General features: G+C 38.3%; 1 protein-coding gene across 2 annotated transcripts in view; it reads right to left on the bottom strand.

Annotated features, from left to right (window-relative positions):
* The window catches only part of ERBB2 (erb-b2 receptor tyrosine kinase 2), an 80,913-nt gene that overhangs the window by 27,195 nt on the left and 27,902 nt on the right, over nt 1-25,816 (bottom strand). For both annotated transcript variants that reach the window (XM_075177079.1, XM_075177078.1), the window contains exons 2-7: nt 22,054-22,205; nt 11,690-11,876; nt 8,022-8,156; nt 6,882-6,968; nt 5,435-5,550; nt 3,381-3,522 (exon numbers count right to left, since the gene is read on the bottom strand). In XM_075177079.1, coding sequence (XP_075033180.1) covers nt 3,381-3,522; nt 5,435-5,550; nt 6,882-6,968; nt 8,022-8,156; nt 11,690-11,876; nt 22,054-22,205 — 819 coding nt within the window. The remainder of the gene's footprint in view (nt 1-3,380; nt 3,523-5,434; nt 5,551-6,881; nt 6,969-8,021; nt 8,157-11,689; nt 11,877-22,053; nt 22,206-25,816) is intronic.

The following is a 25,816-nucleotide window of genomic DNA, read 5'->3' as shown; positions in this document are numbered from 1 at the left end:
ACTGATGTGAATGAGTTCTCTGTACAGCGCTGCGGAATCAGTGGCGCTATATAAATAAATGGTGATGATGATGATGGGATTTTTTTTTTTAATAATATATATCTATATATATATATATATATATATATATATATATATATATACAAGTTGACCCGTGCATGATACTCATGCATTCTAGTCAAATGAAGCTACTTAAGGTGTTAAAAAGGTTCTTGTCATGCATTTGGGGCTAGGCCAGGCCTCCTCAGGGGAAGAGCGTTACTTCCCGACGTAAGCACCCTTTTTTAACGTGGTTTTGTCCACATGTCACCACCTCATCATTCTTCTCCATCACCTCATCCTTCATCTTCATCGCCACATCCTTAATCTCCATCGTCTTACTGTTCTAAAACCTCTCGATACACAATGTTTCTGCTAAACACCTTATCGCTGTGCCCAATCAGTCTTCCTTGAAGGACAGTATTCATAACCTGCACTTTCACATCACTGCTTCTCCGTACTCGTGAAAATGCGACTAACAATTGTCCATAACCAAACACAGGCTCTGGTAAATAAATACCCACACGGTCAAGAGTTTGAGCCCGCAACTCGTAAATTTAGCCTTTAATATCCCTCCCACGGGGGGAAGGGGGGATGATGGAAGTTAACTGACTTCACTATTATAATTTTTTTGTCAAATAATGTCAGTATACCAAATTTCAGGTCAATTAGATGAGCCCTTTCTGAAAAAACTGTTTTTTCCACACACACACACCGCTAGGCTTTTACTTTTATATATTAGACAAGTTAACCCGTGCATGATACTCATGCATTCTAGTCAAATCAAGCTACTTAAGGTGTTAAAAAGGTTCTTGTCATGCATTTGGGCCTAGCCCAGGGATCCTCAGGGGAAGAGCATTACTTCCCGACGCAAGCGCCCTTTTTTAACGTGGTTTTGTCCACATGTCACCACCTCATCATTTTTCTCCATCGCCACATCCTTCATCAAGCTACTTAAGGTGTTAAAAACTCCCCACTGTCACCCCCGGCAACCACCAACCACTCCCAACTGTCACTTCTCCTTCAAGAAATATATAGGTCAGTGTATAACTCTGCCCAGCAGGTGGCGCTGCAGCTTGTTTTTTTTTTTTCCACACACGCCACTAGGCATTTATATAGTAGATAATGCTAAGAATTTAGTAGGTCAAAGTATAACTCCGCCCAGCAGGTGGCGCTGCAGCTTGTTTAGTTTTTTCCACACACAAACTAACACACGCCGCTAGGCTTTTATATTATAGATTATATATATATATATATATATATATATATATATATATATATATATATATATATACACATACACATAAGCACAGGGCCAGGTGCCACATACTTTTATACAGGGCAAACAAGTCCAATATTCCTTCTAATATCTTATATGTTACTCTATGGGCTAGATTTACTAAGCTGCGGGTTTGAAAAAGTGGGGATGTTGCTTATAGCCAGTGTCGGGCTGGCCTACCGGGGGACCGGACCATTCCCCGGGATGCCTCTGTGTCTGATAGCCCCGCCCTCTTCATTGGTGGGGCGGAGTTATCCGGCTGTTTATTTTGTCGGCTGCAGCCACTAAACATACATCGGATATTTCTGTGCCATTTTCATTAGAGCATCAATATCAGCGAGTTTGCCAGCTTGTCAGATGAGCACTGTCAGCAGTCTGTTCTGAAATGTTGCAGCTGTAGAATCCCCAGTCCTGTGAAGTGCTGTTACGAACACTAAGATCAACCTATCTATTTGCTACATGAGCTGTGCGGGGAAGTTCACACAAAAAATCCCACATGTTGGGTGAGGAGTTATTACCTTGAGACATTTATGGGGCACATTCTACACTGATGTTAATAACCTCATTTACCATCGAACAAAGGCTTCTTGACATTAACCACAGAAGAGTGTATACATAGAACAGAGCATTTTTTCAACTATTGGTGGAAACTCAATCAACTTGTTATCTTTCTTTCTGAAAAATCTGTGATTATTGGACAGAAAGTGCAGACTGGGGTGCTGCAATTATGAACTACTGCAGCTTGTCTGTCATAATGCCTATGTAGTTTGTGGTCCTTTATAAACACATGCAATACTTTCACTTTCATCTTAAGCTCCCATTTATCAGTACACCCATTCTTGGTACTATATAGGTCATGATCATTTCTAGAAATAATATAATTCTAATGTGCACATGGTCAATCATTGGGTGTTCCTTATTGAAATAACTGTGGGCCCATAGGTTAAATTACAACAAACAAAGAGCTCTACGTTGAAATCTGTTATTATATTGCCATTTATTTTAAAGAAATTGGTTCTGCTTTATATTAAGAGTCTCATATCCTGCTAAGCAAGGTAGCTGATTTTTTCTGTCTAGCCATACATATTAATATATATTTATATGTATGTGTTCATGTATCACATTACAACAATGTAATAGAAAACAGGGTTTCCATATATACACACTGTTGTCTGTTTTTTTTAATGTTTTGTCTTGTTTGGCATTTTTCTAGTTTATAGTTTACAAGGTCCGGTTTTTCTTTATAGACCACACTATGATGCTATATGTTGTCGTACATGGGATGACAAGATCCCCTTTAATGATTGACCAAACCCCCTCTTGCAGTTGACCACACCTCATTGTAGTGGGCCTCTACCACTGCCTTCTCCCGGTGGGCCCTTTATGTCCCAGTCCGACACTGCTTATAACAACCAATCAGATTCTAGCTGTCATTTTGTAGAAAGTACTAAATAAATGAAAGCTAGAATCTGATTGGTTGCTATAGGCAATATCTCCACTTTTTCAAACCCGCAGCTTAGTAAATCTAGCCCTATGTTTTTTTCCTTAAAATACAAAGGTAGAGTTTATTGACAAACAGATCAAGAATTTGAATATTTGTATTGCAATTTTGTAGTTTATGTTTTGTTATACCTATTATACTATATTGTTTTGGTATATGTTAGTAAGAAATAGGAAGGTTTTCACTGTGGTGCTGCATATGGAGGACCAGACCAGATCAGAGATGGTGCTGAGTGTATTTTAGGCAGTGTAGTCTCAGGTTGAGATAAATTTGAACTATATTATGTTTGTTACTCTGGCAAGCAAAAGATATGTCCAAAAATGGACACCGTAGTGAAATATATTGTTATCTCTGATGACTAATGATGTCAGAGAGTAATAAATATAAGGATCTCTTTCACAATTGTTTATAGGAGTATTCACACAACTCATGTATTATGCCCTAATGCTGAATGAGAAGCCAACATACAGCCAAACACAGAGAAAGCAGCATTGTAGTTTGTACTGGTGACATATGCTAGTAACAGAATGTAGAGCACATGAGTAAGTGAGATCTTCTTACAAGGACATTTGCGGATGCAGCTTGCTCCAAAAGTGTACCGTCCATCCTCGTTGACGACAGATTGGAATGTCTCCGAATTATATTTGGTCAGTTGTGGACAGTGCAGCTCACAAATACCGCTGTCATTAAAATTACGACAGGCCTGTAAAGAAAGAAAGAATATGTAATTTGTCTCTCCACTTCTCAGCAAAGTTATTCATCGCCCTATACACTCTGGAAGAGCCGTGGACGTTTCTACTGGGTCTTTCCCTAGGAGGTGCTCATGAGTATGAAGACAAACTAGTATCACAGATCTTTAATGCAGCAAAATGCTTAATCGACAATCATTGGAAGCAACCAAATACCATAAGCCCATACCTCTTCTCCACAATAAAACATGGCATTTGGCTGCCATAGAAAAGAGTCCCTGCATTTGTCCTCTCATTCTTTTTTCTAGAAGATATTTTATGATTAGACAAAAAGTATAGACCCCTGAGTGCCACCACACTAAGGAGCATATTGGACACTCTAGAAGCATGGGACAAAATGGAAAAAACCTTCTAGGAGCTTGCATACGCCTATCTCTCCACTCTTGCCCTTGCAAGCATAATCCCAAATCTTTCTCTAACTAATTGGCACAACTTGTTCATTACTAAACTATAGGACCTATATGAGGGCTCCTCACTTATGTCCCTCTGCTGCATACAGGAAATACTAAACCCTGACTCGTGACTTACAAGTCCACTGGACCACTAACACACAACTCCCACTCTAACAGCTTGAACCCTAACCCTAACATACGTCTAAAACACTTCTCATTTAACCACAATGGAGGTATATATTCATGGTATAAAACTCTCATGGCCCCCATCGAAGAAAAGAAATGAGCTATACTAAGACAATGGGGATCAGAATTACAAGTGTCCTGCACAAATGAAGACTGGGACAAAATATTCATGAATATATTTAAGATGTCCAAAAATTATACACCAATCTGAGATATTTGTAAAAAAAAATCACTGTATTTGTAAATAATAAAACTAACAAATTTGCTCAGATTTAGTTACTTTGTTCTTATATAACAGGAATGTCTTGATCAGCACCCTATGAGGACTTTGAGACCTTTATCCAGGGACAGGCTGGGCTGGGGGGCAGGGGGACCTGTGCTCCCAGGAAAAATGTAATTTACCTTCAGCTCTCTATTAGGTAGAAATGAGCAATAGGACAAAGGGGGGTTATTTACAAACCAGAAAAATGTGCAAGCATAAGCTTTTGGTTAGATTATGCTCTATCCACATACACAGGAGCACACATTTTATAGTGTATCTGTACAGATGCTTTAAATGTAATTTGTATCATTTTAGGGCATATATACATTATTTTATTTACCACATTCTAGAGTGTGTTTACAATTACTTAATTTAATTGGTCAATAAAAATATATCAGTGTAGAAATAAGAATACGCAAATGAAAACAGACCATGTTTTGACAAAGTCACATTCCCAAATGTACATTGACACAAAGGCCAAAAAAACATGAAATAAGGCAGTCTCAAAGTTCTAATTGTCATGAGTTATCTAAGAAATAAGTGAGGCTCCAATGACTAGTATTATTATTATTATTATTATTATTATTATTATTATGTATATTTAATTAAAGGAATGTTCCTATAATAACAGCATTTATTTTGAGGTGACATTTTGATCTGTGTGACATGCATTCCTGTCATAGGCCAAACATTAGCAAAATGTTTAAAGTCCAAGGAGTATATTTACTAAACTACGGGTTTGAAAAAAATGGAGATGTTGCCTATAGCAACAAATCAGATTCTAGCTGTCATTTTGTAGAATGTACTAAATAACTGATAGCTAGAATCTGATTGGTTGCTATGAGCAATACCTCCATTTTTCCTTTTTAGAATCTTCAGTAAATCTTCCACATAAAGGGCTTATCTTAAAGAGTGAAACATAAATAACAAATACAAAGAGCATGACATGGTGACACTATGGGTATTACAGAGGAGGGAGTTAAGCATTACGGAGTGTTACAGACACATGTTTTTACGTGTTCTCACCAGACAGTCCGAGTTCTTAGGCCCAGTACAGCCAGCTGCACACTGCTCATGGCAGCAATCAGCGGATTGTCTCCCTTTACACCTCTGGCAGCCGCTTTGGCAAATAATACTGGTCACTAGCAGAGAGCAGAGAACGGGTCACAAACAGAGCCTGGCACAACAGTTTCTATCACATAGCTAAATCAAACTTCTGCTATAAAAGACAACATTACATTATCTTCTCTTCAGGACATGTTTGAGAAAACACACTTTTGGCTTCCCTTATCAGTCCCTGTTGTCCCAAACAGTACAAAAACCATCACAAGTCGATACCAACTACAGTCATGGGCAAAAGTTTTGAGAATAACACAAATATTGGTCTCAAAGTTTGCTGCCTCAGTGTTTTTAGACCTTTTTGTCAGATGTTGCTATGGTATACTGAAGTAAAATTAAAAGCAATTCATAAGTGTCAAGGGCCTTTATTGACAATTACATTAAGTTTATGCAAAGAGTCAATATTTGCAGTGTTGACCCTTCTTTTTCAAGACCTCTGCAATTCGCCCTGGCATGCTGTCAATCAACTTCTGAATCACATAGTGACTGATGGCCGCCCATTCTTGCCTAATCAAAGCTTGGAGTTTGTCAGAATTTGTGGGTTTTTGTTTCTCCACCTGCCTCTTGAGGATTCACCACAAGTTCTCAATGGGATTAAGATCTGGGGAGTTTCCTGGCCATGGACCCAAAATTTCGATGTTTTGATCCCCAAGCCACTTAGTTATCACTTTTGGATCACTTATGGCAAGGTGCTCCATCATGCTGGAAAAGGCATTGTTCGTCACCAAACTGTTCTTGGATGACCTGATGTCAGCTGGTCTTCTTGTGGCAGGGCTGAAATGCAGTGGTAATGTTGTTTTGGGGATAAAGTTCATTGTCATAGCAAAGAGGCACTTTTAAATGAATTGCAATTCATATGATCACTCTTCATGACATTCTGGAGTATATGCAAATTGCCATCATAAAAACTGAGGCAGCAGACTTTGAGAAAAATCATATTTGTGCCATTCTCAAAACTTCTGGCCATGACTGTACATACATTAAAACCTTTCCTTGTCTCCAATGTCTCTATCTCTTTCAATGACATGAAAGCTCACATACTCTTAATACATAATAGGGTTTATTTGATAAATCAGTGATTTTCTAGTTGCTGTGGGTTACAGCATATTTGTGCATGTTGCATCATTTTATTGAGAAAAAAAAAGCCCTTATGATTAATGTAAATTTGCTGGTGGGATGGATAGCGGTCATGAAGGAAAATCAAACCAACGTTTCCAATCTTTCCTTTAGTTGAGTTAGTTAGATGAGACAATAGTCTTGGAGCCCACTGGAAGCCCCTCAAATAACTTCAGCAGAATGTTCACGTCTGTTACTTCAAAGAGTGTAATTGACATAAATGATCCTCGATACTTACAAATCTGACAGTTCTCCACTCCTTCTCCCCAACATGACCCGACTATTCCTGAGGGTAAGGTGCTACAGCTGGGGGAGCACAGAGGACCTTCCAGAACAAACAAACAAAGGAGAGTCATCAATTCATGTTGCTTTATTTTTTAGTTCACAAACGCATTTAATTTCTATGTACTATGAGAACAAAGGTGTGGCTCCAAGTATGTGTGTGTGTAGATATATATATATATATATATATATATATATATATATATGTGTATATATATCTCTATCGGGACAGATCATACGTTTGCTGGTCTAAATCAAAATAACAAGATTACCGTTGGTCCATATTTGATAATAGTAATTACTTATTAGCAACCATAATGAGGGGCCCTAATGACTACTGTGTATTGGTGGATTTGTTCTCCTTCCTACCAGAGTGGAAGCCCATCTGAAGTTTACCCATTGCCTACACGGAGTGGAATCGGCCATCTTGGGCACTGATTCATGAGAAGTGTCTCAGTCATGTCACTAGTCTCTAGTGGTCTGGATATTAGTTGAGCCCACATAATGGCCACCTCTGATGTGTACCTCATAAAATACCTGAGTGAACGTATTAGTTCCTTGTGACATGAAAATTGTTTTGTGAACTGTCTCAGTGAAGTTACTGGTTACATAATCCTAAATACTGGTTGAATACTCAAAATTGTGGGCAGCACGGTGGCGTAGTGGTTAGCACTTCTGCCTCACAGCACTAGGGTCATGAGTTCAATTCCTCCCACACTCCAAAAACCATACTGGTAGGTTAATTGGCTGCTATCAAAAATTGATCCTAGTCTCTCTCTCTCTCTCTCTCTCTGTGTGTATGTTAGGGAATTTAGACTGTAAGCTCCAATGGGGCAGGGACTGATGTGAATGAGTTCTCTGTACAGTGCTGTGGAATCAGTGGTGCTATATAAATAAATGGTGATGATGATGATGATGAAAATGGCTGCCTAATGATTGAGTTTTTCATCCTAGCAACAAGAATATTGGTTAACCTGTGATGTTACCGGTTTTTACTCATGAACAATGGCTGAGACCATACAATGACTGCCTACATTGTGAGTAGACACCAGGTACACTTTAAAACTACTCTTCCTTCCCAACCCCGCTTGCTCACATTGACGGCTGCCATTATGCAGGACCACACTCTTATCAAAGATGTTGTTTTGGCTCAGGATATCCCGCCACTTGATGGTTTCATGAAAGCACAGCTGGGTGTTATTTTCCATGATCACCCCACCTTTCAGGATCTCTGTGGAAATAAACAAGGTCAAAATATCAAAATATGAAGATAAACCTAGAAAATACTACTTATGCTTTAACTCCACAATGGTGGAAACATTTATTTTGAAACTCATGAACTTCAAACAGTTAAACTTACCTAATTCCATCAACTGAATAATATGAAAGGCTCAGATACTAACTACAAAACCTGCATAGGACACCCTACTGCCAGTTGAGGGTCACCCCGCTACATTCATTTCAACTTTTAACATTTTCTTCTTAAATCTTACTTGCTTATAATTCATTTATGTCTTAAATAAATCATGAGAGTAAAAGGACATTGGCACTCACAGAATGGAGTACTAACGGGCCAAGCCACCACAGGTTTCCATTCTCCATTCACAGAGTACACGGACAAACCTATGCTGAAAGGACATCAGCAGAACTTCCACTGCTCTAAAGAGGGCAACATGGACACTACATTCAAGCTGTGGATATTCAGGGAACATTTCCAGCCTCTCTGAAAGAGACTATCGGGCTCTAGACTAGGACACTTTGCTAAACAGAAGCTTTGCTGAGGAGTTCTTCTGCTCCCCAAAACTGGGATTGCACCATTTGTATGGAGGAAACCGACTGACCTCCTATTGGCAGGATCTAACCCAGGACTTCTTCTAAGAAGACAGTCATAGAGCACCTGCTTTCCTTACTTACTGATTTTGTAAAGATTCAAAAGGACTTTTTATCAATTTTCTCTTTGAGCTTGTATACACATATATTGTGGGACTTTTGTTTTGATACACTTGCCTTATTTTAATATATTTTATATAAGTGAGGATTTATATACAAATGCTTTTTATATGGAATCTTAGATCTCTTCATATTTAATACATTGACTTATAAGATTTTGATATCTACTAAAGTTGTAGTTTAAAATTTAATTGGTTTAAACTCATTTTGTGCTATAATAATTTTTTTTAACTTTGCTATAAAAGTTAGAGATGTATATATATTGCCTTATAGTTCGGCACTTATACACACTCTTTCGTCTGCTTTGTGGGTCAGGAATCCCGGAGTCTCATAGACAGCACCACCAATATAGGGTAGCCAACAGAGAATCACAGATACAAACTCACCCTATTCTAGAAGTTCTACTATTTACTCCCTATAGATAACCAGTGCACTTAAAGTAAAAGAACCCCTTTGAGACAGGATCACCCTAATGCCCCATATGCTAAGGATGTCTGCTGCAGCACAGGAAGAGCTAATGTCCGGCACTATGGTGGAGGGCGCAAACATGTATACAAATATGTGAGCACTGCAGCGCCGGGAGGGTTAATGTTCCAGAGCCAAATGGGTTTGCATAAAGGAATTGTAAATATGTATTAAGAGTATTTTAAAACATATATATTTAATAAGATAAAATATGTGAGTATGTAACACCTGCAGTACAGTGGCTCCCAGAAGGACTAGTCTCCTGGATTCATATGGGGACACACTGCCACCTGGGAGTCCCAAGAGGCAAAGAGCCACAGAGAGTGATCTGCAGATAAGAATTATCCGTTCCCCAGCTGTCCTGAGTTGAACCCAGAATCCTGAGTCAACGCTCTGCCTACTACCCGCAGTAATGATACAAAGTAAGCATTCAGGAGAAACCAGCCATAGTCACCAGAAAAAGAGATTCTGCAGCAGCTAAAGTACACCCATAAGTAAGCAGTTCCAGGTGAAGATGTTGCATGACTTAAATGAATCATTAAAGTGAGAGGATATTGGGCCTGACTTTAAAACATGTGGCTCTTCTGTGTGTTTAACGCTTATTTTTTCACATTGGTCAAAGCGCAGCCAGGAATGGGCTTCTTTGCCTAGTGCAACTGGAAGCTGGAAATGGGCTTCATTAAAAGTACAGGACAAGACCAGGGGGTAAATGTATTATGCTGTGCTTTCTGCAACTTGCTGATATTCAGCAACTTTGACAGCTAAATTTAAAACGGCACTGTCTTTAAGGGCAAAACTTGCCACGCGAAGTCGCCGAATATCCTGAAGTTACAGAAAGCGCAGCATAATACATTTACCCCCAGATCTCTGTCAGGTGATGCACAAGTTCTTGTGCGGAGAGGAAATGGCTGTGATCCTTCTCTTTCCTGCATCTTGGCCACTAATATTCCTTAATCCTTTACCTGCTTTGTTTTCCCCAACTGTATTTCATTTAATGTCCACAATGACAATTATTTTCTGCAATGGGCAGCGTGGTTGCTCAGTGACACACAGCGCTGGGGTCATGAGTTCAATTCCCAATCAGGACCTTATCTGTGTGGAGTTTGTATGTTCTCCTCGTGTTTGTGTGGGTTTCCTCCAGGTGCTCTGACCTCCTTCCACACTCCAAAAACATACTTGGTAGGTTAAGTGACTGCTGACAAAATTAACCTTAGTCTGTGTCTGTCTGTGTGTGTTAGGGAATTTAGACTGTAAGCTCCAATGGGGTAGTGACTGATGTAAAAGACAAATATTCTCTGTACACCGCTGGATTTGGTGGCACTATATAAATATTCAGACTCATATCCCTTATAATATCTTCAACTGATTTACCCACAACAGAAGTGAGATTTGCAGATCTATAATTTCCCTTTTCCAATTGTGTTTCCTTTTTAAACATTGAAGCCATATCTGCTTTTGCAAACTTGGCTGCAGTGATACAGTTATAAGAGAGTCCTTAAATATAATATAATTGAACTTATTTCCTACAACACACATGGTTGGACGCAATCTGGGTCCTATGCTTTATTTATTAAACCTGTTAAGAAATAACTGCTCGTCCTCCTGTGTTAGGCAAGTAACATTTAATGGTGTGTATAAGCTATTGCTACACAACCTATTTCCTAATATGGTTAACCATGGTCATTTCCACTTTAAATTACTGGATTTTACAGCAATATTTTAAACATAGCACTTTGTCAATAGATTTCCTTACAGTAGAAAAAAAATTCAAAAAAATTAAAATTCAATATAACAGTTAAGACCTACAAATGGTAAAATCACTTTTCTGGTCTGTCCTTTAGGCAGATCTATGGACAGAATACGGGCTGTCATGTCATGTACCTACAATACTTGGCTTGTTTTAAAGGTGACATGTAACCCACAGTAGCCAATGATGAGTCTTAATTTTCTAAATTGCACGCAACAATAATGGTTACAATCTGATTGGTTGATATGGGTTGCCATGGGCTACAGCACCTTTGTACACAATACACCATTTTATTAAACACGCCTCTATATAAATAATGGGCAACCTGATACACTTCGGGGGCACACTGAGTGGCTTTCTAGCCTTCAAAAGGGCTGCAAGTTACCCTTAATCTCAGTATTAAGTTAAAACAACACATTTAATCAAAGCTACATATCTGTAGTAAAACATGAGCAGGTCTTTTAAACAATTGTTAAAGCTATAAAAAAAAACTAATCTGGCAATAAAGCAGGAAGGAGCTGCGGGGCGCAGGCGCAGGCCCCAAAGGCCGCATGCGGCGCTAGGGCAACCTATTGCCTACTACTGCTTTATATTCTTCCTACCTGTGAGACTCCTCATACGCAGTTCTCGCAGGCCAGCATTTCCTCCAGATTGTGAGTTGGACAGTACAGCTAGGGCATAACGTTCCTGGTACAACTGTGTTCCACGGATAATGCGTAAGTTCTCCAAGGGGATGTAACTCAGCAGGTTGTGTGCTATTAAAACATAGCCCTGTACTTCCTTAATGCCCTGAAATGACAAACAAAAGTTACATCAGCAACTGCATATCTGTGAAAACTGACCTTCTCACATCTGTGGTTCTGAAGTGTTCTGTAATCTGTCACCATGGTCCTGAGGTGTTCTGTGATCTATCACCATGGTTCTGAGGTGTTCTGTGATCTATCACCATGGTTCTGAGGTGTTCTGTGATCTATCACCATGGTTCTGAGGTGTTCTGTGATCTATCACCATGGTTCTGCGGTATTGTCTGATCTATCACCATGGTTCTGAGGTGATCAGTGATCTATCGCCATGGTTCTGCGGTATTCTCTGATCTATTACCATGGTTCTGAGGTGATCAGTGATCTATCGCCATGGTTCTGCGGTATTCTCTGATCTATCACCATGATTCTGAGGTGTTCTGTGATCTATCACCGTGGTTCTGAGGTGTTCAGTGATCTATCGCCATGGTTCTGAGGTATTCTCTGATCTATCACCATGGTTCTGAGGTATTCTGTGTTCTATCACCATGATTCTGAGGTGTTCTGTGTTCTATCTCCATGGTTCTGAGGTGTTCTGTGTTCTATCACCATGATTCTGCGGTATTCTCTGATCTATTACCATGGTTCTGAGGTGTTCTATTACCATGATTCTGAGGTGTTCTGTGTTCTATCACCATGATTCTGAGGTGTTCTGTGTTCTATCACCATGATTCTGAGGTGTTCTGTGTTCTATCACCATGATTCTGAGGTGTTCTGTGTTCTATCACCATGATTCTGCGGTATTCTCTGATCTATCACCATGGTTCTGAGGTGTTCTGTGTTCTATCACCATGGTTCTGAGGTGTTCTGTGATCTATCACCATGATTATGCGGTATTCTCTGATCTATCACCATGGTTCTGAGGTGTTCTGTGTTCTATCACCATGGTTCGGAGTTGTTCTTTGAAGTAGTCTATTACCATCTCTACTATTATGATGTGGTAGCTACATTTTACAGTTCTTCCTTTTGCCATCCTTTAAACTGGACCTACTGTGGTTGCATGTACAGTATTTATCCCTTGGAAGTCTGCTATAGTAGAGATACAGAGGTGCATCGCTTAAGTTTTGTGATGTGTCTGTTTAATGGTCATGTATATAGTTTAATGCAGCAATATAGGGGGTGAATATAATTTTGGCTTTGTTTTATGAGTGAAGCTGAATGAACCAGGGGCATATATGGTACAAGTGCAGTATTTTTACATGGACAAAAGTCAGATTTTACACTATCATGTCACCTTTTGCACTTATAAAAACTGCATTTATAGGAGAACTGACTGAATATGTGCAAATAAACTTAAAAACGTAATGCTGCAATTTCATATACAAATATTTTTTACCCAGCAAGCTCTTTACCTGTTTAACATGAACATGAGTATTTTTTTCAAGAATGTCCTCCTATAACTTAGCATTCTCTTTGCAAAATATCTCAGTGTGGAGGAGTTTCATTGCTACACAGTCAGCTGGAACACATTTGCATTTCAGCACTGAAGTTCCTTCTCAAGGAGAAGGTCACCTGATATCCAAGTTAGAGCCCTCCCTCAATGTACATGATGACAGAGGAAGGAGGAGGGCAGGGGCATCAAGAGGTGAAGGAGCATGCTGAGAAGAGGGACAATCCATAGCCTCTCTGCTCACTACACATCATAAGTCACGTGACTGTGGTTGTCATGGTAGTCACATGACACTTCCCAAACTGTAAATCATTAAGATTCATTAAAAAAGTAAGGAAAAAGATGGCCACCAAATTTCTTCTTGCATGAAAGGAGTGATTTATTACAAAAAAATACACTTGTAACAGCTACAATAAAATAAGACCTGATGTACCCTAATGAGATTCAGTATTTTAGGAGAAAAAAATGAAAAAGTGAAATGCATAAAAAGGACAGTTAGTAGGCAACAATTTCAAGTAACATATTTATTATTACTTTTTGTTATTTACTTTTGCAACATGTGCATTTCAGTCCAAGAATAAATATTGGCAAAATATTATGTAAAGTGTCTACAGAAACATTAAACGGGGGCATTGTCCAATATATGTAGAAAAAAAAATGTTGCTATTAATTTATCAATGCTATAAATGACCCCAATCTGTATATATATGCCCAAAATCCACCCATGGGTTTGAAATTCACAGAACAAAAAGCATTGACTTGAATTGGTTGTGTGATTGAATCTTTGTTTTTTAATTGTATGAAATGATCAACATTGGTACTGTAACATTGGTGGACTGCAATCTAATATATACACACTAAATATATTTATTCATTGTTCATATTTTCCTCTTTTGCAATCCAAAATAATGAATATGCTTTAATTCATTAAGATCTGTGTTTTTCTAGTATTTAGAATTTATACTCTTTAAAATATGAATGCTTTACTACTAACTCTACAGTTAATGGGTACCTAATACTGATTTTATATTTACAATTTATATATCATATATTGGTATATGGACTTGGTGTATGTGTTTACCTGTAAAAAAATAAATGTAAATATTACTTTAGTATGTGTTTACCTGTAACAATGTGTAAATATTACCTTGGTATGTGCTTACCTGTAGCAGTATGACTTCAGTATGTACTCGCCAGTATAATAACTGGTAAACATTTCAGCAGTGTGTGCTCTCCTATAATATTCTACTTGTACAAATGAGCTTACAAGCAAAAATATATTTGTGTTTCTTTGAAAAATGGCATTTGTAAAGACTGCACCAGCAGCAGTACATATTTGACATTGTGTCAGTACACAACCACCTGTAACACCTTAAAACAACACTGGGAAAACATCTGTGACAATCTACAGGCAAACAACACATCAGTATAAGTGCACCTGTAACATTCTACCTGTAAACAACACATCAGTATCAGTGCACCTGTAACATTCTACCTGTAAACAACACATCAGTATCAGTGCACCTGTAACATTCTACCTGTAAACAACACATCAGTATAAGTGCACCTGTAACATTCTACCTGTAAACAACACATCAGTATCAGTGTACCTGTGACATTCTACATGTAAACAACACATCAGTATCAGTGCACCTGTAACATTACACCATCAAACAATATTCCAGTCTCAGTGCACCTATAACATTTTACCTGTGCACAACACATCAGTATCAGTGCACCTGTAACATTCTACCTGTAAACAACACATCAGTATCAGTGCACCTGTAACATTCTACCTGTAAACAACACATCAGTATCAGTGCACCTGTAACATTCTACATGTAAACAACACATCAGTATCAGTGCACCTGTAACATTCTACATATAAACAACACATCAGTAGCAGTGCACCTGTAACATTACACCAGCAAACAACATTCAAGTATCAGTGCACCTGTAACATTCTACCTGTAAACAACACATTGGTATCAGTGCACCTGTAACATTACATCAGCAAACAATATTCCAGTATCAGTGCACCTATAACATTTTACCTGTAAACAACACATCAGTATCAGTGCACCTGTAACATTATACCTGTAAGCAATACACACATCAGTATCAGTGCACCTGTGACATTCTACATGTAAACAACACATCAGTATCAGTGGACCTGTGACATTCTACATGTAAACAACACATCAGTATCAGTGCACCTGTGACATTATACTTGTAAACAACACATCAGTATCAGTGCACCTGTGACATTCTACCTGTAAACAACACATCGGTATCAGTGCACCTGTGACATTCTACCTGTAAACAACACATCAGTATCAGTGCACCTGTAACATTCTACATGTAAACAACACATCAGTATCAGTGCACCTGTAACATTACACCAGCAAACAATATTCCAGTATCAGTGCACCTATAACATTTTACCTGTAAACAACACATCAGTATCAGTGCACCTGTAACATTATACCTGTAAACAACACATCATTATCAGTGCACCTGTAACATTCTACCTGTAAACAACACATCAGTATCAGTGCACCTGTGACATTATACTTGTAAACAACACATCAGTATAAGTGCACCTATAACATTTTACCTGTAAACAACACATTAGTATCAGTGCACCTGTAACATTATACCTGTAAACAATACACACATCAGTATCAGTGCACCTGTGACATTCTACATGTAAAGAACACATCAGTATCAGTGCACCTGTAACATTACACCAGCAAACAACATTCAAGTATCAGTGCACCTATAACATTTTACCTGTAAACAACACATTAGTATCAGTGCACCTGTAACATTATACCTGTAAACAATACACACATCAGTATCAGTGCACCTGTGACATTCTACATGTAAAGAACACATCAGTATCAGTGCACCTGTGACATTATACTTGTAAACAACACATCAGTATCAGTGCACCTGTGACATTCTACCTGTAAACAACACATCAGTATCAGTGCACCTGTAACATTACACCAGCAAACAACATACCAGTATCAGTGCTTCTGTAACATTTTATCTGTAAACAACACATCAATATCAATGCACCTGTAACATTATACTTGTAAATAACACATCAGTATTAGTGCACCTATGACATTCTACCTGTAAACAACACATCAGTATCAGTGCACCTGTGACATTCTACCTGTAAACAACACATCAGTATCAGTGGACCTGTGACATTCTACCTGTAAACAACACATCAGTATCAGTGCACCTGTAACATTCTACCTGTAAACAACACATCAGTATCAGTGTACCTGTGACATTCTACATGTAAACAACACATCAGTATCAGTGCACCTGTAACATTACACCATCAAACAATATTCCAGTCTCAGTGCACCTATAACATTTTACCTGTACACAACACATCAGTATCAGTGCACCTGTTACATTCTACCTGTAAACAACACATCAGTATCAGTGCACCTGTAACATTCTACCTGTAAACAACACATCAGTAGCAGTGCACCTGTAACATTACACCAGCAAACAACATTCAAGTATCAGTGCACCTGTAACATTCTACCTGTAAACAACACATTGGTATCAGTGCACCTGTAACATTACATCAGCAAACAATATTCCAGTATCAGTGCACCTATAACATTTTACCTGTAAACAACACATCAGTATCAGTGCACCTGTAACATTATACCTGTAAGCAATACACACATCAGTATCAGTGCACCTGTGACATTCTACATGTAAACAACACATCAGTATCAGTGGACCTGTGACATTCTACCTGTAAACAACACATCAGTATCAGTGCACCTGTGACATTATACTTGTAAACAACACATCAGTATCAGTGCACCTGTGACATTCTACCTGTAAACAACACATCGGTATCAGTGCATCTGTGACATTCTACCTGTAAACAACACATCAGTATCAGTGCACCTGTAACATTCTACATGTAAACAACACATCAGTATCAGTGCACCTGTAACATTACACCAGCAAACAATATTCCAGTATCAGTGCACCTATAACATTTTACCTGTAAACAACACATCAGTATCAGTGCACCTGTAACATTCTACCTGTAAACAACACATCAGTATAAGTGCACCTGTAACATTCTACCTGTAAACAACACATCAGTATCAGTGCACCTGTAACATTACATCAGCAAACAATATTCCAGTATCAGTGCACCTATAACATTTTACCTGTAAACAACACATCAGTATCAGTGCACCTGTAACATTATACCTGTAAGCAATACACACATCAGTATCAGTGCACCTGTGACATTCTACATGTAAACAACACATCAGTATCAGTGGACCTGTGACATTCTACCTGTAAACAACACATCAGTATCAGTGCACCTGTGACATTATACTTGTAAACAACACATCAGTATCAGTGCACCTGTGACATTCTACCTGTAAACAACACATCGGTATCAGTGCACCTGTGACATTCTACCTGTAAACAACACATCAGTATCAGTGCACCTGTAACATTCTACATGTAAACAACACATCAGTATCAGTGCACCTGTAACATTACACCAGCAAACAATATTCCAGTATCAGTGCACCTATAACATTTTACCTGTAAACAACACATCAGTATCAGTGCACCTGTAACATTCTATCTGTAAACAACACATCAGTATAAGTGCACCTGTAACATTCTACCTGTAAGCAACACATCAGTATCAGTGTACCTGTGACATTCTACATGTAAACAACACATCAGTATCAGTGCACCTGTAACATTACACCATCAAACAATATTCCAGTCTCAGTGCACCTATAACATTTTACCTGTACACAACACATCAGTATCAGTGCACCTGTAACATTCTACCTGTAAACAACACATCAGTATCAGTGCACCTGTAACATTCTACCTGTAAACAACACATCAGTAGCAGTGCACCTGTAACATTACACCAGCAAACAACATTCAAGTATCAGTGCACCTGTAACATTCTACCTGTAAACAACACATTGGTATCAGTGCACCTGTAACATTACATCAGCAAACAATATTCCAGTATCAGTGCACCTATAACATTTTACCTGTAAACAACACATCAGTATCAGTGCACCTGTAACATTATACCTGTAAGCAATACACACATCAGTACCAGTGCACCTGTGACATTCTACATGTAAACAACACATCAGTATCAGTGGACCTGTGACATTCTACCTGTAAACAACACATTAGTATCAGTGCACCTGTGACATTATACTTGTAAACAACACATCAGTATCAGTGCACCTGTGACATTCTACCTGTAAACAACACATCGGTATCAGTGCACCTGTAACATTCTACATGTAAACAACACATCAGTATCAGTGCACCTGTAACATTACACCAGCAAACAATATTCCAGTATCAGTGCACCTATAACATTTTACCTGTAAACAACACATCAGTATCAGTGCACCTGTAACATTCTACCTGTAAACAACACATCAGTAACAGTGCACCTGTAACATTACACCAGCAAACAACATTCAAGTATCAGTGCACCTGTAACATTCTACCTGTAAACAACACATCAGTATCAGTGCATCTGTAACATTCTACCTGTAAACAACACATCAGTAGCAGTGCACCTGTAACATTACACCAGCAAACAACATTCAAGTATCAGTGCACCTGTAACATTCTACCTGTAAACAACACATTGGTATCAGTGCACCTGTAACATTACATCAGCAAACAATATTCCAGTATCAGTGCACCTATAACATTTTACCTGTAAACAACACATCAGTATCAGTGCACCTGTAACATTATACCTGTAAGCAATACACACATCAGTATCAGTGCACCTGTGACATTCTACATGTAAACAACACATCAGTATCAGTGGACCTGTGACATTCTACCTGTAAACAACACATCAGTATCAGTGCACCTGTGACATTATACTTGTAAACAACACATCAGTATCAGTGCACCTGTGACATTCTACCTGTAAACAACACATCAGTATCAGTGCACCTGTAACATTCTACATGTAAACAACACATCAGTATCAGTGCACCTGTAACATTACACCAGCAAACAATATTCCAGTATCAGCGCACCTATAACATTTTACCTGTAAACAACACATCAGTATCAGTGCACCTGTAACATTCTACCTGTAAACAACACATCAGTAACAGTGCACCTGTAACATTACACCAGCAAACAACATTCAAGTATCAGTGCACCTGTAACATTCTACCTGTAAACAACACATCAGTATCAGTGCACCTGTGACATTCTACATGTAAACAACACATCAGTAACAGTGCACCTGTAACATTACACCAGCAAACAACATTCAAGTATCAGTGCACCTATAACATTTTACCTGTAAACAACACATTAGTATCAGTGCACCTGTAACATTATACCTGTAAACAATACACACATCAGTATCAGTGCACCTGTGACATTCTACATGTAAAGAACACATCAGTATCAGTGCACCTGTGACATTATACTTGTAAACAACACATCAGTATAAGTGCACCTATAACATTTTACCTGTAAACAACACATTAGTATCAGTGCACCTGTAACATTATACCTGTAAACAATACACACATCAGTATCAGTGCACCTGTGACATTCTACATGTAAAGAACACATCAGTATCAGTGCACCTGTGACATTATACTTGTAAACAACACATCAGTATCAGTGCACCTGTGACATTCTACCTGTAAACAACACATCAGTATCAGTGCACCTATAACATTTTACCTGTAAACAACACATTAGTATCAGTGCACCTGTAACATTATACCTGTAAACAATACACACATCAGTATCAGTGCACCTGTGACATTCTACATGTAAAGAACACATCAGTATCAGTGCACCTGTGACATTATACTTGTAAACAACACATCAGTATAAGTGCACCTATAACATTTTACCTGTAAACAACACATTAGTATCAGTGCACCTGTAACATTATACCTGTAAACAATACACACATCAGTATCAGTGCACCTGTGACATTCTACATGTAAAGAACACATCAGTATCAGTGCACCTGTGACATTATACTTGTAAACAACACATCAGTATCAGTGCACCTGTGACATTCTACCTGTAAACAACACATCAGTATCAGTGCACCTGTGACATTCTACCTGTAAACAACACATCAGTATCAGTGGACCTGTGACATTCTACCTGTAAACAACACATCAGTATCAGTGCACCTGTGACATTCTACCTGTAAACAACACATCAGTATCAGTGCACCTGTAACATTACACCAGCAAACAACATACCAGTATCAGTGCTTCTGTAACATTTTATCTGTAAACAACACATCAATATCAATGCACCTGTAACATTATACTTGTAAATAACACATCAGTAACAGCGCATCTGTGATATTCTAGTGGTAAACATTTTATTAGTATACCAAATAATGAACACAAGTGTGTGGTTTGTATCCTCTAATTGCATAGTTTAGAAGTGGTGGTGCACCAAGCTGCTTTTGGTACCCCCAGTCTATACTACCAGTGAATCCATAAAGCATTCCCAGTTTAGGCAACACTCCTCATTTAATTATATTTACACATTACATTATTATATTGTGTACAAATTGGGTAACGTGACTTTAGTATTTACTACTAACATTGGAAAGCCGCACCTCTACTCTATTGTTAGTCGTTAAGTATACACACTTGAACACCTGGGGCAAATACTACTGTTTTTGAGTTGGACTCAACATAGACACCTAAGTACAATTATTTTTGTATACATCCTTTTCTACATATGTTCAGTGCTCAAATGCGTCCAACTCTAAATGAGGTTCACTATATGTTTATGTATGTCTCTCATGAACTTTGCATGAACGTAATACTCACCTCCACTTAGACATTATATAGCAACACATATAAGCTTTCATCATCATCATCAACATTTATTTATATAGCGCCAGCAAATTCCGTAGCGCTTTACAATTGGGAACAAACATTAATAAAACAATACTGGATAATACATACAGACAGAGAGGTAAGAGAACCCTGCTCAAAAGCTTACAATCTATAAGCTTTGGACAAATATATCTAAGGCAAATGTCCCTTATGATTGCAGGGCTTGTGATGGCTTATGTAGTTTGTGGCTTTTCTCAGTCTGTATCAGAACTTTATTACGTCATGATGAGGGCTTGCTAGCGATTTACTGGACAAGTCTTTTAATCATGACCATACTGCACTCTCATGTTACTTTGCCAGATCCTGCCTGGCACACAACACTCACACACACTCTGCATGTGTTAGGCTGTGTCTAGGACATATTGATCAGTCATATGATTGGCAATATAGACTAGTATACCCGACTCAGATATAGATAGCAGGTGACATGATAAATGGAGAGTTTATTTCTTATTGCCTGTGATGTCCCAGAGACATTTATAATTCATGTGAACATCTTGGCACAGTATCTGATCATAAATGTCACTGCTACGTGAATTGCTTTCTACGAATAAGCTTTTAGTACAGACTAAAAGACAAACAACTGGCAATAGCAACAGTAACACCGACAGGATATACATTGTATATAGGCATTACATAAAAAAAATAAACATGACACAATCAAGCAATTTCTAAGGAATATTCTTGTTCTAATCCCCAGGGAAGTTCTTTCAGGGAATGTGAGTTTTAAACAAGTAATAATTCATTTCTAATTGCTAGGAGCCCCTAAGAATTGGATAACATAAATAATTGGTAGTAAAACTCACCTTTAAGAAAGATACGTCATTGTCCTCCCCCAGGTAGGTGATCTCTAGATTCCCCTGGACCACCTGACAGTCCTTATAAAGAGTGAGCATAGTCTTATAATGATTATCATGGCTGAAAGGATGAAGCAGCTTCATATCTGTTCCAGTGCAAACTGTAAAATGAGACAGAAGACGTATGTAAAGGCTGTTTTGTGTACTATCCACAACATTTCTTAGCAGTACATAAACAAGGAACAGTAGTGAGATTACAATAAAAGAGAATATCACAAAGGCACTTCCCAAATAACCAGAAAGAGACATTTCACATATATGTAACTTGGACCAATGGGAATCCAAGTGCGGAACCCCAGATTTTAAAGATCCTGCGTATATTGGTTTACCTTCAATAGTTTGAAACATTTAACTTTTATTTTCCTTGACTTCTGATTAATGTATATATTTTTCTTTTAGCTGTTTTAAAGAATCTGGAACATAAGCGGGAGAACAGGGTTGACTTATTGTCTGTGTTACTGAGTGTTGGGTCACCTCTAATATTAAGTAGGGGGTACATCCCCTTTAGTGGTCTTGTCAACCTTTAGGCAGCTGTAATGTGAAAGAGGTTTACACTTTTGTAGACTTTTTTTAAAAGCTAGTGTATATTACTGACCAAAAGAACAATTGATGGCAATAATACCCTTTGTCTATATTTATTACTTTGTTAGATACACTCTGTAGTAGAGAGTTTCTAACATTGCTAGTAAGGAAAGAATGTTCTTCTGTCTAAGGACATGCCTGTGTAGTCAAAGTAAACTAGTCATTTAATGGCTTTTAACTGACCATCTGCAACTTTGCTAAATACATTGCTTTATATCATCTATAGAAAGTGGTGTATTTTTTGTTGATTACTCTGTGCATTAGATACACCTTTAACCACAGAGCAGATCTGTGCCATATACAGTCACCATAGCCATAAGTAACTCTAAGAGGATGATATATAGGCTTTACTAAAAAGCACAGACAGAATACAGCATGATAAAGCACTGTATTTTAGTAAAAGCTGTAAAGTTATCTAAAGGCGGACACTAATACAGACAAGTGAAAGACTGCTGCTAGACAGTGTTCTCATACCAAAGATGGAAAATGGGTATAAATATTGTAGTCATAGCCCTATGTAAACAAACAAAGTACTTAATAGTAATTTATTTTCTATGTTTTCATCTTTTCATACCTCTCCTAATTTAAATTATTGATGCACGTGAGTTTCCTTACTAACTTTTATAAACAAGTAAACAAGGCTAAAAAGTGCAATAACGCGGTTAGGCTACATTATATGTGGTAAATGAGTTTAATGTGCATTTATATACTTTTACTTTTAAGTGCGGCCAGTCTGCATTTATCAAATAAGTGTCTATGACAAAACTTGGAGTTCATCAAACCAAACATATAGATAAACATTTCCTAAAGCATCTCATTGCGTGTACAATGCACTCCTATTGAGATGAATTTAAGATTTCAACTGCGTTGATGCGCATCAGACACACTGAAATGTAACAAGAAGATTTTTTAAAAGTAACATGTTAAATGCACGTAAAACGCAAATAAATATTTTTCCAATATTTTTTATTTTCATTGCTATTGTGCTTAACTTGCATTAGAAACACAACTTAAATACAGTATTTTATTGGCAGTGTATCTGTAGCCGTAAACAAACCAAAACGTCAATAGGATATACACTATATAGACAAAAGTATTTGGAGGCTTGACCATTACACCAACAGGGACTGTAATAACATTGTATTCAAATACATATATTTTATTATGGAGTTTGTCCCCCTTTGCAGCGATAACAGCTTCAACTATACTTTGAATGCTTTTCACAAGATGTTGGAGTGTTTCTAAGGGAATTTGTGCCCATTCATTCTGTAGAGGTCAGGCACTGATGTTGGACAAGAAGGCCTGGCTCGCAATCTCTGTTCCAGGTCATCCTAAAGGTGTTCAGGGATCTGTGTGGGCCAGTCAAGTTCTTCCAAACCATGTCTTCGTAGTCCTTGCTTTGTGCACTGGGGCACAGACATTTTGGAATAGAAAAGGTCCTTCCTCAAACTGCTGCCACAAAGTTGGAAGCATTGCATTGTCCAAAATGACTTGGTATGCTGAATGATTAAGACTACCCTTCACTGGAGATAAGGGGCCTAGCCCAAACCCTGAAAAATGGCCCCATACCATTATCTCTCCTCCACCAAACTTCACAGTTGGCATAATACAGTTAGGCAAGTAACATTCTCCCGGCATCCGCCAAACCCACAGAACACATTTCCACTGCTCCACAGTCCAATGTCGGTGTGTTTTACACCACTCCATTCGATACTTGGCATTGGTCTTGGTGATGTGAGGCTTCCATGCAGCTGCTTGGCCATGGAAACCAATTCCATTAACCTCCCGCTGCACAGTTTTAGTGCTTACATTAATGCCAGTGGAAGTTAGGAAACTCTTCAGCTATGGAATCGGCAAAGTGTTGGGACTTATACACACCATGCGCCTTAGCAGTTGTTGACCCCGCTCTATGATTTTACATCGTCTTCCGCTTCGTGGCTGAGTTGCTGTTGTTCCCAAATGCTTCCACTTTCTAATAATATCACTTACAGTGGACCGTGGAATATCCAGCAGGGATGAAATTTCACGAACCGTCTTATTGTAAAGGTGGCATCCTATCACAGTACCACGCTTGAAGTCACTGAGTTCTTCAGAACGACCCATTTTGTATCACAAAGACTTGCAAATGGAGACTGCATAGCTAGGTGCTTGATTTCATACACTTCTGGCAATGGGTCTGATTGAAACACCTCAATTCAAGAAGCAACAGGTGTGGCCAAATAATTTTGTCCATATAGTGTATATATGTAACTGTTTTTGTGGAATAGTGCCACGAAATCTATATAATAACACAATATTATAATTCTAGGTATGCTAAAATCATTCAAATAAAAACTTATTTACTAATAATTATGAACACTGAACTGAATCCTCTGATCAGACAAGCACATTTGGTATGGCATGAAAACTTACAAAATTCTTAGTAGACTAAAATGATAACAAAATTATATATATTAGCATATTGGTGGCTTTGGAAAAGGGTTAAACAAATCTTGACATTTCAAGACATATCAGCTCGTGTCCAGCACACTGTCAGGAAATCGTGGCTTTCCCCCCCGGAAATATCTTTAGTGACCTATAAGACATCTGTTTGACTATGCCTCCAACAACTTCCCTCTGGTTTCCTGTATTACTGCCAAGTCACCAGTATAATGTTTCCCTAGAGACCTATGTCCCTCTTCTGTTCAAACCTGAACTGCTACTATCTGTGCCAGAAAATGATTTATAGAAATGATCTCAGATGTTTTATTCAGCTGTTCCCGAGCTGGATGAACAACAAACATGAGCCAGATGGATTGAAAATAAAATTAGTAAAATTTGATTATACGGTGGACTCCTACTGGATGTAGGAGTACACTGTCTTGGTAATATTAACAAATCAGAGACACCGGCAGCTGTCTGCCAAATGTTAATGACACCTTGCAGTGAGGAATGGTTATTACATCACGGGGGAGAGGGCCAGATATACACACTAGTCACCAGATTAGAGGTCTGCTATTAAACTAGCCACCATATTAGAGGTCTGCTACATACTAGCCAAATGCTTAGCTGTCTGCTAAACATTTGCCACCAGACAAGAGGCTTATACACTAACCAACAGATTAGAGGTTTGCAATACACTAGTCACCAT

Source organism: Mixophyes fleayi, chromosome 6, assembly GCF_038048845.1.
Source record: "Mixophyes fleayi isolate aMixFle1 chromosome 6, aMixFle1.hap1, whole genome shotgun sequence".
NCBI classification, from domain to species: domain Eukaryota; kingdom Metazoa; phylum Chordata; class Amphibia; order Anura; family Limnodynastidae; genus Mixophyes; species Mixophyes fleayi.
This window is presented reverse-complemented; position numbering and strand designations above follow the sequence as displayed.